General features: G+C 39.3%; 2 protein-coding genes across 2 annotated transcripts; one reads left to right on the top strand and one right to left on the bottom strand.

Moving 5' to 3' along the window:
* Nucleotides 1-84: 84 nt before the first annotated feature.
* On the bottom strand, nt 85-2597 carry LOC125005864 (UDP-glucuronosyltransferase 2C1-like). Its single transcript, XM_047581502.1, has 2 exons — nt 2507-2597; nt 85-2416 (listed from the first exon to the last, which is right to left on the bottom strand). The coding sequence occupies exon 2, from the start codon at nt 2414-2416 to the stop codon at nt 833-835; it is 1584 nt and encodes a 527-aa protein (XP_047437458.1). The 5' UTR covers nt 2507-2597; the 3' UTR covers nt 85-832.
* Nucleotides 2598-7914: 5317 nt separating this feature from the next.
* On the top strand, nt 7915-14818 carry chrna5 (cholinergic receptor, nicotinic, alpha 5). Its single transcript, XM_047580807.1, has 8 exons — nt 7915-8195; nt 8486-8626; nt 10527-10678; nt 10802-10846; nt 11713-11822; nt 12983-13160; nt 13256-13951; nt 14127-14818. The coding sequence occupies exons 2-8, from the start codon at nt 8536-8538 to the stop codon at nt 14283-14285; spliced, it is 1431 nt and encodes a 476-aa protein (XP_047436763.1). The 5' UTR covers nt 7915-8195; nt 8486-8535; the 3' UTR covers nt 14286-14818.
* Nucleotides 14819-15386: the final 568 nt, after the last annotated feature.

Here is a 15386-nt window from a genome sequence, read left to right as displayed (position 1 = left end):
AATATGGCTCCAATGGCCTTACAAGTAGATGACGCAAAACTTAAGGCAGCAAAGGCAAAAAAAAAACATATATACGGAAACAAATATGGTTATTTCATTTTATTATATACACATAATCGACAGTATATTAGTACATTAACATGCACACGAAAAAGGGAATTATTGCCTTAAAACGACTTGAACTGGACATTTTTTATTTATTTATTTTAATTAGACAATACAAGTGTGAACAATGTGTGTGTGCGTGCATGTGTGTGTGAGACCATTCATGGTGTTATATTTGATAATTACATGTTTACCAGCAGATTATGAATACAATAACAATGTAATAATAATTATTATATTATTATTATAAAAGTGTGTAAGTAATATAAAGCTTATTAACAATTAGTTACAAAAATAAAGAAATAACAAAACAGACATATACAAAACAATGAATAATAGTGATGATAATCACTATAATGGAGGATAGTGGAGGAGGAGGAGGAGGAGGGATTGGGAAGACAGATCTCGTATGACGTATGAGACAGATTTATTTATTTATTTTATTTTTATTCACTTTTAAGAGGTGTCTCAGGCCCCTGCCAACCCACTGGGACCCTTGATTTCCCCCCAGCATGTATACGCATTAATTGGTGATAACTAGACAATGCGTGCATGCATTCTCCACGGCCATCGCGCTGTTGTATGACCCCAGAACAAAAACATCCAAGAAAGCTGGTCACAGAAGAAGAAAGTAAACAGAGTCGGTAGGGAAACACCTGAGGGATAGGGTACATCAAATTTCGGGTGTAGCTCAGTTAAGCCGTGCATGTATACACACTGTTTTGATTCAGTCATGTTTCACTTTACGTTTACACATTGCAGTGAATAAACACCTAATAAAGATGAAAACAGTTAAAAGTATGAGCAACATAGCTCCACCCAAGAAGAGAGCTACGTCTACAGAGTAGTAGGAATACCAGGGCATCCTGATCGACTCTGCTTTCAGGTGAGCTGCACCTTTGTGCCTCATGACAAACTCTATCCAGAAGAGGGCGCGCTCCAGTGGTGTTATTGGCTGATCTCTGTGTAGCCTGGACAGTCTCTGCATGTTCATCCTGTAGGAGGGCTCGTTCAGGACTTCCTGGATGGCCTTCAGGAAGTTGTCGTCTTTGTCCAATGTAGCTAATGTAAGAATCTCCGCTCCTCCTCTGTCTTTCAGACGGAGCAGGTTGTCGTATTGGTCAAAAAACACAGGGATGCCAACAACTGGGACTCCATGATAAATAGCTTCTTGGACTCCGTTTGTTCCTCCATGAGCAACAAACAGTTTGATCTTAGGGTGTCCTAACAGGTCATTCTGTGGCATCCAGTCAACCATTAAGGTGTTGTTACCCAGAGTGGCTGGTCTGTCACCAGCATACTTCCAGATGACTTTCTGAGGTAATTTAGCAAAAGCAGCAGCGATCTCATTTGCCAAATCAGCAGGAAGTTCATTCACAAAAGTCCCCAGAGACATGATGATGACTCCATGCTCTCCAGAACTCTGAACAAAGTCCTCCAAGTGTTGAGGTAGAGGTTTAGCAGGTTTACACTGGAACCCTCCCATGTACACAATGTTAGGCATGGTGGGCCGAGGATAATCAAACACGAAGTCCACTCTCATCAGCCAAATGTCAGCGTCAGTCATTACCTGTTTATAGTCAACATCAGGTCCAAGGTATTTATCACATAATTTCTGGTATACTTCTTTGATCAGCAGATGGTTTTGTGTTTGGGTTATTAGATGTAAAACCATGTTTTTAACTCTCTGAAAGAAGCTCATCTTGTCAGTGTTTCCAGATCCTGTAATAGGAATATAGGATATGGGTGAAGGAGCAATGGCAAGATGAGCCTCTTCAGCTATTAGCCAGCGAACATTATACACCACAGGAAGGTTTAAATATTTGGCCAAGATGTCTCCACCACCCCAACAGGGGTCAGTGAGTAGCAGATCAAACTTGCTGTCCATCAAGTTTCTCATCAATTCCTTGTTGTCGAGTATCGCTGTTACATGTCCAGCCACACCTTTGTGTGCTTCAACAAAGACACTGAAAATCCCTACAGTCATGTGGAAAAATTGAACCAAGGGTTGAGCCCCTCGTTCAAATTCTATTAAGTGAGATACAATTCTTGAAATGAATGTTTTATCTAAACTCTTCTCCACTGGAACTGTAATTATTTTGTAATAAGGGGAATTTTCCTTGATGTACCAGCTTTTGCTTGAACGCAAAATAGTTATACTGTGTCCTCTGGAGTGTAAAGCTTGAAGTAGAATATCCATGTTTATCCAGTGGCTGCCTTCAACAGGCAAGACCAAGATGTTGCCACACTGACAGGCTCTGGGGATAAGGATGAGCAGAAGTAAAGCACTGCAGCAAAAAATGAGCCTCATCTGAAATGATAGCAATTGACAATTAAACCTATCATTTAAAACTGCTTTTGACACAGTTTTAACACATGAAAGTATTGTGTTTGTACTTACCTTGGGCTTTATTTCTACCACGTTGTCAGAGAACTTCTCTATATAGCTCCAGCTTGCCACACTCTGCTCATCAGTATAATCCTGAGTAGGATTTCAGGATACACTAAAATCCAGTGTGCCCTGGATAGCACCCAAAACATAGATCGATAGGTGGGCAAACACAAGTGATAACATAGTTACTGACTGACAAGTATTTATCTTAGACTTAGACTTTAATGATCCACGAGGGACATTACTTGGTCACAGTAGCTTCGTTGCACATAAAAGAAACACTATTAAAAACCACAATCAAAAATAAAAATGAAATAAAATATGATATGATTAAAATAAAGTAAAAAAAAATAAGTATTATCTAGTAAAATAAAACTGAAAACAGTGTAATGAAAATATGTACAGAGTTAGTGTTATGGACAAATTTACAAAAGTATTTGGCAAAACAGTGTCCAGTGGTGGTCCAGTTGCGTGGATTATGTCACATGGTGTTTCCTTGTCCGCTGAAGGAGGGATGTAAACTCCCAGGAGCGTGACTCCATCCGCCCTCCGAAGCCAGGCACAGATGCACTGTGGTCTGTATACACCCAGGCCTCCTCAAAAGACAAAGTATTTCTCGTGACGCTCCCTCCCAAAAGCGCACAAAGTCCATCCATTTGCTACCAAAGACCTTGCGTTCCCCATGAGCACAGACGCCTTCTCCACTCCCCCACCCCTCCACCTTCAACTCCTGCCCAGCAACCAGCACTTCTTATGAAGTTGATCTCTGAAACACAGCCAATGACACAGCCAAACACAAAAAGTCCAGAAAAACAAAACAAAATATAAGCAACATAAAAAGACAAAAATGACCAAAAACCGTGTCGATTGTTTCAAGGCACAGAAAAACTAGACAAAAAAACATCAGACACAATAATAATAACCTAAAAAGGTAAAAAATAAATAAATAAAAATAAAATAAAATAAATCATGGAGCTACTGGCGACATGCTGCCACTCTTTCAGGTGCATCTAGTGAGATGGTTTCATTTACAAATTGAGACAAAACATTTATGCAGTAATTTTGCTACATTTGCTTCCATGCTTTGTTTATGCATTTTGATCATTTACCTGTTCATTAAAACATAATACTCTCATCATATCACCTCAAGAATACAAGATGATAATCTGCTCATTTGTACAAAAAAAAAAAAAATTTGCTACATTGCCGTCTTGCCTGGGATATTAAGCCTTCTTGACAGAAAACCAGGCTCCAGGCAGGCCTGGAATTTTGGCATTTTAGGGGCAAGACCACTTGGCCTTTTGTGTTGTCAATTTTTTGAAGCCACCAAGGCCAAAAACCAGGGCACCAAGTCCATAAATAAAGCAATGATTTTAAGTTCACGTCTATAATGAATTTAATTAAAGGACTAATGACACTTCTGAGGAAGACTGGAGTCTCAGTTGAAACTATCAAGCAGGTAACGAAACATCTCCTACACTATTATGTCTAAAGATAACAAAATATTGAACATATTTGACCTCATCAATTCATCACTCACTTCAAAAACTGTAAAACTTATTAAACCTATATCCTCCCATAACTTTTGTTCAGTTGACACCGAATGTGCATGGATGTTACTACTGTGATTGAAAAATATTAACACATAATCAGCTGGGTAAAAATGGACAACAGCAAATTACAATAAAAAAATATCAGGCAATGTATTTATGTGTATGTATTTATATTATATGAAATATGAAATTTCCATCCATTTGGATTACGTAGTTTTACATAAACTAACTCCATGTGATGCATACTTGTGAAAAATGAATGTGATTTATTTAATAGCAATAAACCCAAATTGTCATATTTATGTATTTATAAGCAAACAATCTTAAATATATGGCCTAAATATTTATGGAAGGTACATGACAAACAGATTCTCAGAATTTCCAATACCAGTAACAAAACAGTGCTAACTGCATAGCTTAAAAAAGTGGCTATGAACAAGCAGTAGTAACATCCATGACCTTATGCTTAAACAGGGTTCCTACAGCTCAAGGCAAGTTAAATTTAAGACTTTTTAAGACCTTTTTTAATGCCACTTGAAATGAAATTAAAGCCCAACGACACAATCAACACAAATGGAAATTTTTATTTGAACATAAAATATGACTTTTTGGTCCAGTGAAAAATCTATCTCTTTCATTTGTTTCCTTATTATCTTACATTCTTACCTACAGTATATCCGTTTTGTTCAGCCAGGAGGGAAACTTCCTGTTGTGTCGCACTCTGTCATCCTATGGCACGCACGCTCCATTGACACTATAAATCCCAGACTGCATTGCAACAGTTGCCTGGGGCAACCGTTCAGCATGTCGGTAGCGTAGTAGAGTAGCTTCTGAAAGTCCATCAGTCGATATGTTTAACCGATAAAAACTCAAACCACGAGCGTCAGAGCGCTAGACACCACATACTTTAATATGTGGACAACGGAGATTCTCACACAAAGTCGTAGCAACGCTGTGCCAGTTAGCAGACAACAGCTAATCGGCTACTGTCCCACGGTAGCACACACGTCAAACAGAAAACTACACTACTACAGCTAAACACCAGTCGGTTAACACATAATATACAGACACACTGAAAAAGTCAATCAGCCAAATAACAGCAGCATGTTTAACACACTGAACACGCTAACTTTGCCCCGTGATTATCTCCTGTCTCCACCGTACAGGCACGTTAAAAGTGGGTCAACGTTGAAAGACATAACGTTACGGTGCAATGCTTATTTAATTGTAACAAACTCAGGCTTATTCGTTCGTTAATTCATCACACTAGACTAATCTCTCTCTCTCTCTCTCTCTCTCTCTCTCTCTCTATCTCTCTCTCTCTCTCTTCAGTGAAAATTCGACGTCACAGTGCATTTGATTGAGTCTCCTGGTTGGCAAACTGTTATCGTCCAGCAGTTCATGCAAGGCTCGAATCAGATCCACCACTGACGAGTTGTGCAAGTAGAATCAAGAACGTCATCAAAATACGTTTTTTTTTTCTGTTGTTTTTTGTTTTTTCTCAATAGATGCGGGTGGTGTTAAAGCCAGGCGGCAACGTCCAGGTCTGAGCGATGAAGCCCATGCGTATTTGCAAAAAAAGTGCAGGTCATCGAGTGGCCGCTTGAGGCTGGTTGCAAAAAGGAGCAAATCCCCATAGACCCCCATGTAAAAAAACGCATTTGTTCATTATTATTATTATTATTATTATTATTATTATTATTATTATTATTATTATCATTATTATTATTATTTTATGAAGATTTAAAATTCTGCTTAATTTGTGAAACTCCTGCCCTGGTTCCAGGTACTCCGTATTCCTCCCACCATCCAAAGACATGCTTGTCTGTCTCTTGGCCCTGCCATAGACTGGCGAGCCATCTGCACTGTGTCTTGTTGCCAGTCGGGTTCATTTTTTAAAACTTCCTGCTTCACTTTCAAGAATGGTGACTGAAACTTTCAATGCAACTTTGCCAAACATGAGTTTGGATCTCCAAACCTCCTCAGTTAACTTGGTGTGAGTCTATAGGTTTAGTGTCATCACGAGACATGGCCACATAGAGCTGAGTGTCATCAGCATAACTGTGGAAGTAGAGAGAGAAGATCGGCAGGGTTGTGGGTGCTAAAAGTTTTCAGGGTCTGTTCAGTCAAAAAGGAGAGTTCCTACTTCATCTTCTCATTTAAATGCAATTTCTTTTATTTATTTATTTATTTATTTTTAAGCTTTGTGGCACAGTGGTTTGACTTTAAAGCACCCCTAAAGCTATAATCTCCCCTGGGTAGCATGTATAAATTAAAAATGGTCCCAAAATTGATCCTTGCGGTACCCCATACAGGTAATCTCATAGTGTCTCAGTCATAAATTGTTTTCTATAGAGATGAAAAATTCTCTTCCACAAAGGTATGTCAAGAACCAGATTAAAATACACCAGATAGGACAACCCAGTCACTTAATGTACTTAAGAAGAATGTGGTGTCCACTGTATCGACCAGCACTGTAGGTTTGCTCTTGTCGAGATCTGTTCTGATTTGTTAGAAAGTGGTCTGTAACTGCTGGGAGATTTAATGTGACAGGTTTCTCTTTTTAAAATATGTTTAACTAAAGGAGTTTTAAAATCAGAGGGGAAGACATCTAGCTGTAGGGAATGGTTCACTATGGGTAGTATGTTTTCAGATACTGAATTAAAAGTTGTTTTGAAAGGGAAGGTTGCGATTGGATCAAGGACACATGGAAGATTTCAGATCTGTTACACCTTTCCTTGGAATGTCAGCATCAACCAGGTCAAAACATTCAAACTTCACATCACATTGTATACAGTATATTGATTAAAGTGCAGTCTGCTTGTTTTGCTGGCAGATACCAGACCTAATTTTAGTTGTTTTCTCCCTGAAGTAGTCAGTCAGCTCTTCACACCTAGAAGCTGGAATCTTGTTGGTATGTTTTGTTGTCAGAGAAAAAGATAATCTGTAAAATCAGTCTGGGATTGTGAATATTGGTGTTAATTAGGTTGTCGACACTTATATTTCTTTGTTGTAGTCAGGTTTCCTAATAAATATATCGTAATGGATTTTTGTTTTGTTTATCGCCATCTGCACTCTGATGCTCTGCATTCTCTTTTTAGTTTCATGGTGTAATTATTTTTCCATGGAACAATGTATTTTGTTATTATTTTCTTTTAAAAGGAGCAGATGCAGTTCTTGCAGGAGAATTGTATTATTGTCATCACACTAGTTAAGAGTTATCATTAAATTAGTGAAGAGTCACGGCTATCAACATTCCCATTATCTGACAAGAAATAGACATAATAGGTAGAACAATTGTGGATGTATTCAAAGATTTCATCATTGCAAAGCATTACTTTCTACAATGTGTGACGTCATCAACTACTCAACCTCGACTTACTAGAAAAGTAAGGAGTGTGGAGCTACCTTCATTCTTTACACAGCAAAAGTTATTGGGTATTGTGGGCAGTGTGACTCTGTGTTGGGCTATAACTCTGCACATTAAGAGGAAAAAAAGAACCAAAATGATTCAAATTACTTGATGTGAAAATGTGTGTTTCTGTTGCAGAGTAGAATTAAAGAATAAACAGAGACAAAATCAAAACTAAATTAATTATGTAACTTAATTATTCAGTGCATGCTGGATATTGACTTTCTTTAATTTCATACAATATCTCCAACAATACGTTGTTGCCATGGACGCATAAACATAACCCACACTGAGGGAACTAGTGATTTGAAATGAAGCATCATGTGGCCATGGACTCCAGGTAACGGCTATGGAAACGTGGGGCAGGATGTCGCTGGCAGAGCTTGCCATTTGCTGCTGCGGAGAGGCAGTGTGGTGACAGACTATTCCTGCCTGTGATTAGTGACCAGAAGAATGGTAGGAGAAGGGGAGGGACAGACTGTGGTGGTGCTGGTGGTGGGTGGGGGGTGCTAGGGCGGACTCTCTGAAGGAAGAGGAGGAGGAGAGGAGGATGCGTAGCCCGAGCACAATTGGAAGCAGCAGGGAGTGAAGCAGCATCTGTGTGAGGCGAGAGAAAGAACCTGCATGGAATGGAGGAGGGCTAGAGCGACACTGTAGCTGTTGTCAAGACTCCCACCACGTCCACGACCACTGCCTCACCCGTCTGTATGTTAATGGCAGACACTCAGAGCAGGTACGTGCACAGCATTTGTATCCTCATATGTAAAATGTAATCATTGTCTTGTGGAGGATCATGCTAGCAAGGTGAGAGTGCCTTCTTGGCTTGTGCAGTCAGTTGGTTCGTACATTAAAGATGGTTAAGGCAGTTTCTTATTTTGTATATGTTACACATTTTTGCTTTTAACAGTGAATTTAATTAAAGTTGTGTTTTGTTTGCATGAGTGACTACTGGCAAGCATGATTGAATCTGCTACAAATATCGTTTCCTGGTGTACACAAAGAGCTACTGTTTTCATTTTCCAGCTCTGGGATGCCCAAGGGACCAGCTGTGTGGATCTGGTGCCACCTCTGATATGATGCTGAGAGCAGGAAGAGCAGCCACCTTTCTCGCACTGCTGCTGCTGCTGCCGTTGCTCTGCTGGTGTCATCTGTGCCACTCGTTGCGTGAGTGTTGGGATTGCCCCATGAAATTACCCTAGTAGAATGTAATACGGTCAGCTCCAGATGTTCATCAGACAAGTGATGAGTCCAAGACGGAATCAAGCAAATGGTGTTATTGTGACCACTTACAGTTCATGTTCATATCACATTTTACAGTCATTGCATTTCCATTATTTGGAAGCTGCTATTGAAGCTAGAATAATTAGGCTGACATTATAAAATGTGTTAAATATTTTTCTACGTTTTGTGAAATACTGCATAAATGAAAAAGTACCATAAACATTAACTTAACATATGCAAATGCTAAAACTAGATTAAAGCTTTTAAATCTTTTCTTGGTAGATAATGGGGAGTCAGAAAACCAGGAAAAGACTCGGCTAATGCTCTGCTTCTGTCATGACATTTTGTACATATGTGTATATCTTACATCTTTATTACCTCATACTATATATTTTTTGGGTTTCTCTCTCTTTTCTCTCTATTGCTTTTGTTTAACCTAGTTGCATTCTCATTGGAATCAACATCAACGGCAGCGTGTCACACTCACATATTTATATAGTATCATATCTTCCATGTTCATTTATTTATTTACCTGCAGTGCTTCCCACTGCATCTGGCAGACAGCGGACAGCATTGCCTTGACTGAATGAAAATACATTAAATATTAAATTTACTCTGTATATCATTTCAACACTGGTTTAGGACGAGGTCCCTCTCTCCTCAGCACGTAATTGATTCTTAACACTGTGTTTCTGCCTACGCGCATCCTGTTTATCGCCACACAACAGTTATGAATGTGGAATTGAGCTGATTGAATTTCGACTAGGAAGGATGCAGGAGGAACCGGAGAGCTGATGAATTTGCTGATCACACCGCCATTGATTGAATGTGTTGCAGCTTTGTTTTTCATTGATCCATGCACACTAAGGGTGGAACCATACATTTTGGACAGCCTGGTAGATATCTAGCCACATTCCCTAGCCATAAACCGCATTTATTACTGTAACGGTGAAGGATTTAAAGGGGAAGGATGAATGAAATGGCGTGCAATTCGAAGTATAATCAATATTTTCCACTCTTTACTGGAGGTCTGCTTCAGCAAACAAGTGAAGTGGGTTGTTTGATTGAAAATGTAAAAGAACTACACCCATCATATACCACTGTGCTGACATTTATACCATGGCCACGTGTCTTGTCCTCTAGTCAGTTAAAGGGGACTAGATGGACAACACAAGAAAAGAAAAAAGCTGGATTAGAAAGAAATGTGTTGGCACCACCTAATTTTTCAGTTCAGCACTGTGAGAGCCAATTAATATCAATTAGTTTTATGACCAACTGCACATTCTTACGTGAGTACAAGACAACATACACACATTATGGGAGATTACACCATCTATTGACACAAATCATGCTTTGGCCAGTAGTTTTAGAGCTTGATTTATTAGTTGGCTGTACTGGTCCCAAGCAAGACATCACATATTAATATGTATTGTGGCAAGATTTATAAGTAAACCTGTTTTACATGAAAAGCATGTCCCTTAAATTAAGAGTGGCTTCAGTGCTGTTACTAATGCAATGAGTGCATGTCAGGCTCACACTGAGCCTGACATGCACTCATTGCATGAATAAATGAAGGACGCAAAACTCGGTAAACTTGTTTGAAACATATTGGGTGAATATGGTCCAATCTCTGCTACTGAATATGACAATGGCTCTGTTACTAAAACTTTGTGTCAAATCTAATATGTTCATACAGGTTTAAATGTACATGTGTGTTTCGGTGTGTGGCCAGGCTTTTGTTTCTCTTTTAAAACCAAAGATTTAATACATATATTGAGAAATTAATGATTTTTTAATGGACTCAAGATACATTCAACGTTTTTGCATCTGTTTGCACTTTTAGGGGTTCCAAAACTCTCCTCCTATGCCAAAGCAGAGGACAAACTGTTCAAATATCTCTTTGGAAACTATCAGAAATGGGTTCGCCCAGTGGCATACCTAAACCAGACGATCAGTGTAAAGTTTGGACTGGCTATCTCCCAGCTAGTTGATGTGGTGAGTTACTATAAGGTTACCTGGAGTTTTTAAAGGATATGATATAAAGAATACAATATATCTGCTTCACTCATATATTCCTTAAATTAAAATCAGAAGATTTAATTTGTTTTAACTTTCTAGGATGAGAAAAACCAACTGATGACAACCAATGTTTGGATGAAACAGGCAAGTACAGCCGTATATTACATTTCACCATTAGTGAAAATGCGGGTGAACTTGTTAGTGTGACTTTTGTTGCCATGGAAGTACAACCTCCGGCTTAAACAGCATTTACGTGTGCAGATCACCTGCCTGCACCCATTTTTAATTTGGTTTGGTGGCCTTTAACTGACAGTTCTCATCTGTATGAGCCATTGTGGCCCTGTGCCCACGCACCTGCCTCCGCAAGGCGCTTCCTCCCCACTCCTGCTCCTGTCAGCCTTATTTATGGTCTTGGTTGTCCTGTGTGTAATGCATTTTATAAATTATCCCCACAAGGCAGGCTCTGCCACTCAGGTCAGTTTCTCCCTTTCACAATGATAAATTATATCATGCAAAAAAGGGAAATTGAAGGGCAGTGGCCTCGTCACTGATGTCAGTCCATCGTAGATGCCCCTGACAAAGTGAAGAGACTTTGTAATTGTATCTCCTCACCTTAACCTCAGAGATCACCTGGTTGGTTTAGGAAAACTACACGAAGCTTTCAAATGTTGGTGTAGTTACCATACTGATTATGTCGACACAGGGTCCTTACCATGTGTACCACACATTATTCAAATCTAATATTTTTTTATTTCAACCATTTTTGAATAGATGTTCTAAGATTTGTATTATGTGTTAGATGAGAACACCGAAGAGGATCATTATCATGTCTGCATTGTAAGTTAAATTTGAAACTGCTGCTAGCTACCTTAGCTTAGGAAAAAACAACTACCAACTATCACTTATTTACATTTTTACATTTATAAGTCTTCCGTAACAAAGATCAGTGCAGGAGTATGTATTTTTTTGGTCACTTTTTAAATGAAATCCAACATCTGTCTCTGATGCAGGAGTGGGCTGACATGAAACTCCGGTGGAACCCCGATGACTACCTGGGAATTACAACTATCCGAGTACCCTCTGACCGGATTTGGCTTCCTGATGTTGTACTGTATGATAAGTATGTGTAACTGTACATGAAGGAAATGATAGCATGATAAGTATTTTGTATTTCCCAAATGTTGTATGATAGTCAAAGCATATAGCATATAGAATACTTATAGAATAACACAGCGCAGTGAACCACATATTACTACCTTATAAATGGTATGTACTCACATATACTCACTAATCTTTAAATATAACTGCTCTTTTTTCTTCTCTCAGTCCTACATAGTTTTAATCTTTAACCCTCTGGAGTCGACAATTTAAGACGACGTAAACTGTATACCAGTTTTTAAACTGTGTTGATAGGCCAAGTAAAACAAGACTTATTAGAAATAATTTACCGCACACTTTTTCTTAATATTGCCGTCATGCTGATGTGCTTCTGGTGCACGGAGAAACGGTGAAAAGGAAAACGCTCGCCAGTTTTAAATGCTCGAAAGCAAAAAAAAGAAAAAAAAAGAAACACCACCGCCCCTCCCCCATTCCCCCTTTTCTATTGGTGGAAAAATGCATCCCATCGACCGGTCAGGAAATGGTCTGTCATTGGTTGCTAAGGAAGACGCTATATTCAATCTATGGAGTGACTGCAGCCAAAGAGAGAGGAACCAGAGATTTGGGACTTTAGATATTATTACTTACCATTACACCTAATAGTTTTGTCAATAAATAGTTGTACAAAAATGCGTGATGCATTAAGTTCATTTTAATGTTTAAGGGTTTGCTAAATCTGTACGTACGCTTTTGAAATTTAGAATTTAGATTTAGATTTTTAAGTCATAAAAATGGTTCGTTAAACATGTTCGTTAATACAGTTTGTCAGAATGAAAAGATAATTGTAAAATGACACAGGTGAGGTTGTGCTGAAAAGAATGATACCAAACAAAGCAATGTAAACCGTTTTTAAGATTAAATATAAAGGTAAAACCAAAAGTAGTCAAAAATGGCCAATTATGCTCTGAATTCTAGAGGGTTAAAGTGAGTCTAGAATCTATCTATCTATCTATCTATCTATCTATCTATCTATCTATCTATCTATCTATCTATCTATCTATCTATCTATCTATCTATCTATCTATCTATCTATCTATCTATCTAATTAAAAACGTTCTGTGTGAAATAGAGGTTGCCATACAGGGAGTTATCGGTCTCAACCAGATATATTTCTCTCAACAGTTCAGATGGTCGTTTTGAGGGAACTGTCACTAAGGCTGTTGTTAAGTATGATGGAACCATATTATGGACGCCTCCAGCTAATTACAAGTCAGCCTGCACTATCGATGTCACCTTCTTTCCTTTTGACCTCCAGAACTGTTCAATGAAGTTTGGCTCCTGGACTTACGATGGCTCCCAGGTGAATCTCTCTACTTTATACTGTAATCTGTATACAGTACTTCACTGTTAGTCAAGAGCAATGACTAACCTGAAATTTTACTCTTTATGTAACAGGTGGATGTAATTCTGGAGGATTTCCACGTGGACAAGCAGGACTATTTTGACAATGGCGAATGGGAGATAGTGAAAGCCACAGGTAGCCGTGGCCTAAGAACTGATGGTAGCTCTTCCTATCCCACTATCACCTACTTCTTTATTATCCGCAGACTGCCTCTTTTCTATACGCTCTTCCTCATCATCCCCTGCATTGGCCTGTCCTTCCTCACTATCCTTGTCTTTTATCTGCCCTCAAATGGCGGGGAGAAGATCTCTCTCTGCACCTCAGTGCTGGTGTCGCTCACTGTCTTCCTCCTGGTTATTGAGGAGATAATCCCCTCCTCTTCCAAGGCTATCCCTCTTATCGGGGAGTACCTGGTCTTCACCATGATCTTTGTCACACTCTCGATTGTCATAACCGTCTTTGCCATCAACATTCACCACCGGTCTTCTTCTACACATCATGACATGGCACCCTGGGTGAGGAGGATTTTCCTGCATCGGCTCCCAAAACTGCTGTGCATGCGCAGCCATGTGGACCGTTACGCCACCACTGGAGTGGTCAGGGCTGGCGGACCAGTGGGACTGGGCAGGATTAAAGACTCAACACGCGAGCTCAATCCTCCACTCTACACACGACACAACCTACAAGCAGCTTTGGAATCTATTCGCTACATAACCATGCACGTGGTTAAGGAAAATGAGGTCAGAGAGGTGAGTTGGGTAGATTTTGAGTCCAATTTTTTGTGAAGTGTCTAAGAAAAACAACAAATTACAACAAAGACAGTAAACTTCTCAAAATGCAATGAAACGCAGGCTCCTAGATATGTCTCTGAGAATTTATTGACTGTATATCTAGATACTGACATGTGCTTCTTCTTTGCTACAGGTGGTACAAGACTGGAAGTTTGTAGCCCAGGTTCTGGATCGAATGTTTTTGTGGGCCTTCCTCCTAGTGTCAATCTTGGGCTCTGCCCTCCTCTTTATCCCAGTTATTTACAAATGGGCCAGCATAATCGTCCCTACCCATGTTGGAACGCTCCTCTAAGATCCAAAGTTCAGCTGTCCACTACCGGGAGCAAAGTACATTAACAGCTCATGATGGTCATTTGAGATTTGAAAGACTGAGATTACCATATATAAAATAATTCTGTAGTGGTGTAGGTCATTCTCTCCAAGACAGTTTCTTGGAAAGCATAAGTTTAAAGTGCATACTATGGTAATTAGTATGTAATACGAAGTATATAGAAAAAGTGCAGAGTTTGGATTTGACAAACTCTTTCTAAGGATACCAACTTCTGTGTCCCTGAGTTTAATGATGTCTTAAATGAGATCATCTCAATTTTCACCATTTTTCACTCATAAATAAATGCAATATGTAATATTCATTTGACCCTGTGTACCTGATGTTGTTGAGCGGTGATTTATTATCAACGAGAACAAACTGTCGAACAGAACAACTGCCGCTGCTTTTCAATGGTAATTTATGTGCTTAATTTTTGTGTGCACACCCATTATCTATAGTTTTTAGTATTTTAACTGTTGATGATCAATCTGATTAAAGATTTTATATCTCCTGGGCCCATTAGCAACCTGAAAAGTCACTGAAAATTTTGCAAACTTTTGAACGTTGATAAGGAGCGGTAGCATGAGAAGAGAACAACATTACAATGCTTCTAAATCCTTTGGAATGTAGAAGAGCACTGCTGTAATTTGCATTTGTGTCACCCGCTCTGTTGAAACCACTTCACACGATGCGGGAAGGAGACCACTATTTCCTGCCAGGACTTGAATTTCCCAGCCCTTCCCTTCAGCCTTTCAACAAACATGGCATTCTTGGGAGGGCTGTAAGACGATCGATGGTAACAGCTCACTAGAGTGGTAATGTAGGTCAGGGATGTTTTTCCCTCAGTGTTACTTAACACAAAGGTCTTCTATTAGCTCCAACTCTCCCACATTTGATGACTGATGTTGCATACTGATAGCTTAAATAGTGTAATCTGGGGACGCGTAATAAAATGTTCTAGATCCACTACACAACCAGCAGTGAGATTTATCTGTGCCTATAACCTTTAGTCGAGTGTGCGCTGCCTCTGCATGGTCGCACATACACATTACATCTCACAAGGACAATAAAGGCACCATCAGC

This window comes from Mugil cephalus, chromosome 3 (genome assembly GCF_022458985.1).
Source record: "Mugil cephalus isolate CIBA_MC_2020 chromosome 3, CIBA_Mcephalus_1.1, whole genome shotgun sequence".
In the NCBI taxonomy this organism is placed as follows: Eukaryota; Metazoa; Chordata; class Actinopteri; order Mugiliformes; family Mugilidae; genus Mugil; species Mugil cephalus.
Note: the sequence above shows the minus strand (reverse complement) of the source record. Positions and strands in the feature narration are given on the sequence as shown.

Bases quoted from the DNA above. Each gene is read 5' to 3' on its own strand.
- chrna5 (XM_047580807.1), top strand. From the start codon at position 8,536: ATGATGCTGAGAGCAGGAAGAGCAGCCACCTTTCTCGCACTGCTGCTG. The intron at 11,823-12,982 runs GTATGTGTAACT...TTCTCTCAACAG, and splicing joins GATGTTGTACTGTATGATAA to TTCAGATGGTCGTTTTGAGG. The intron at 13,161-13,255 runs GTGAATCTCTCT...TTTATGTAACAG, and splicing joins GGACTTACGATGGCTCCCAG to GTGGATGTAATTCTGGAGGA.
- LOC125005864 (XM_047581502.1), bottom strand. From the start codon at position 2,416: ATGAGGCTCATTTTTTGCTGCAGTGCTTTACTTCTGCTCATCCTTATC.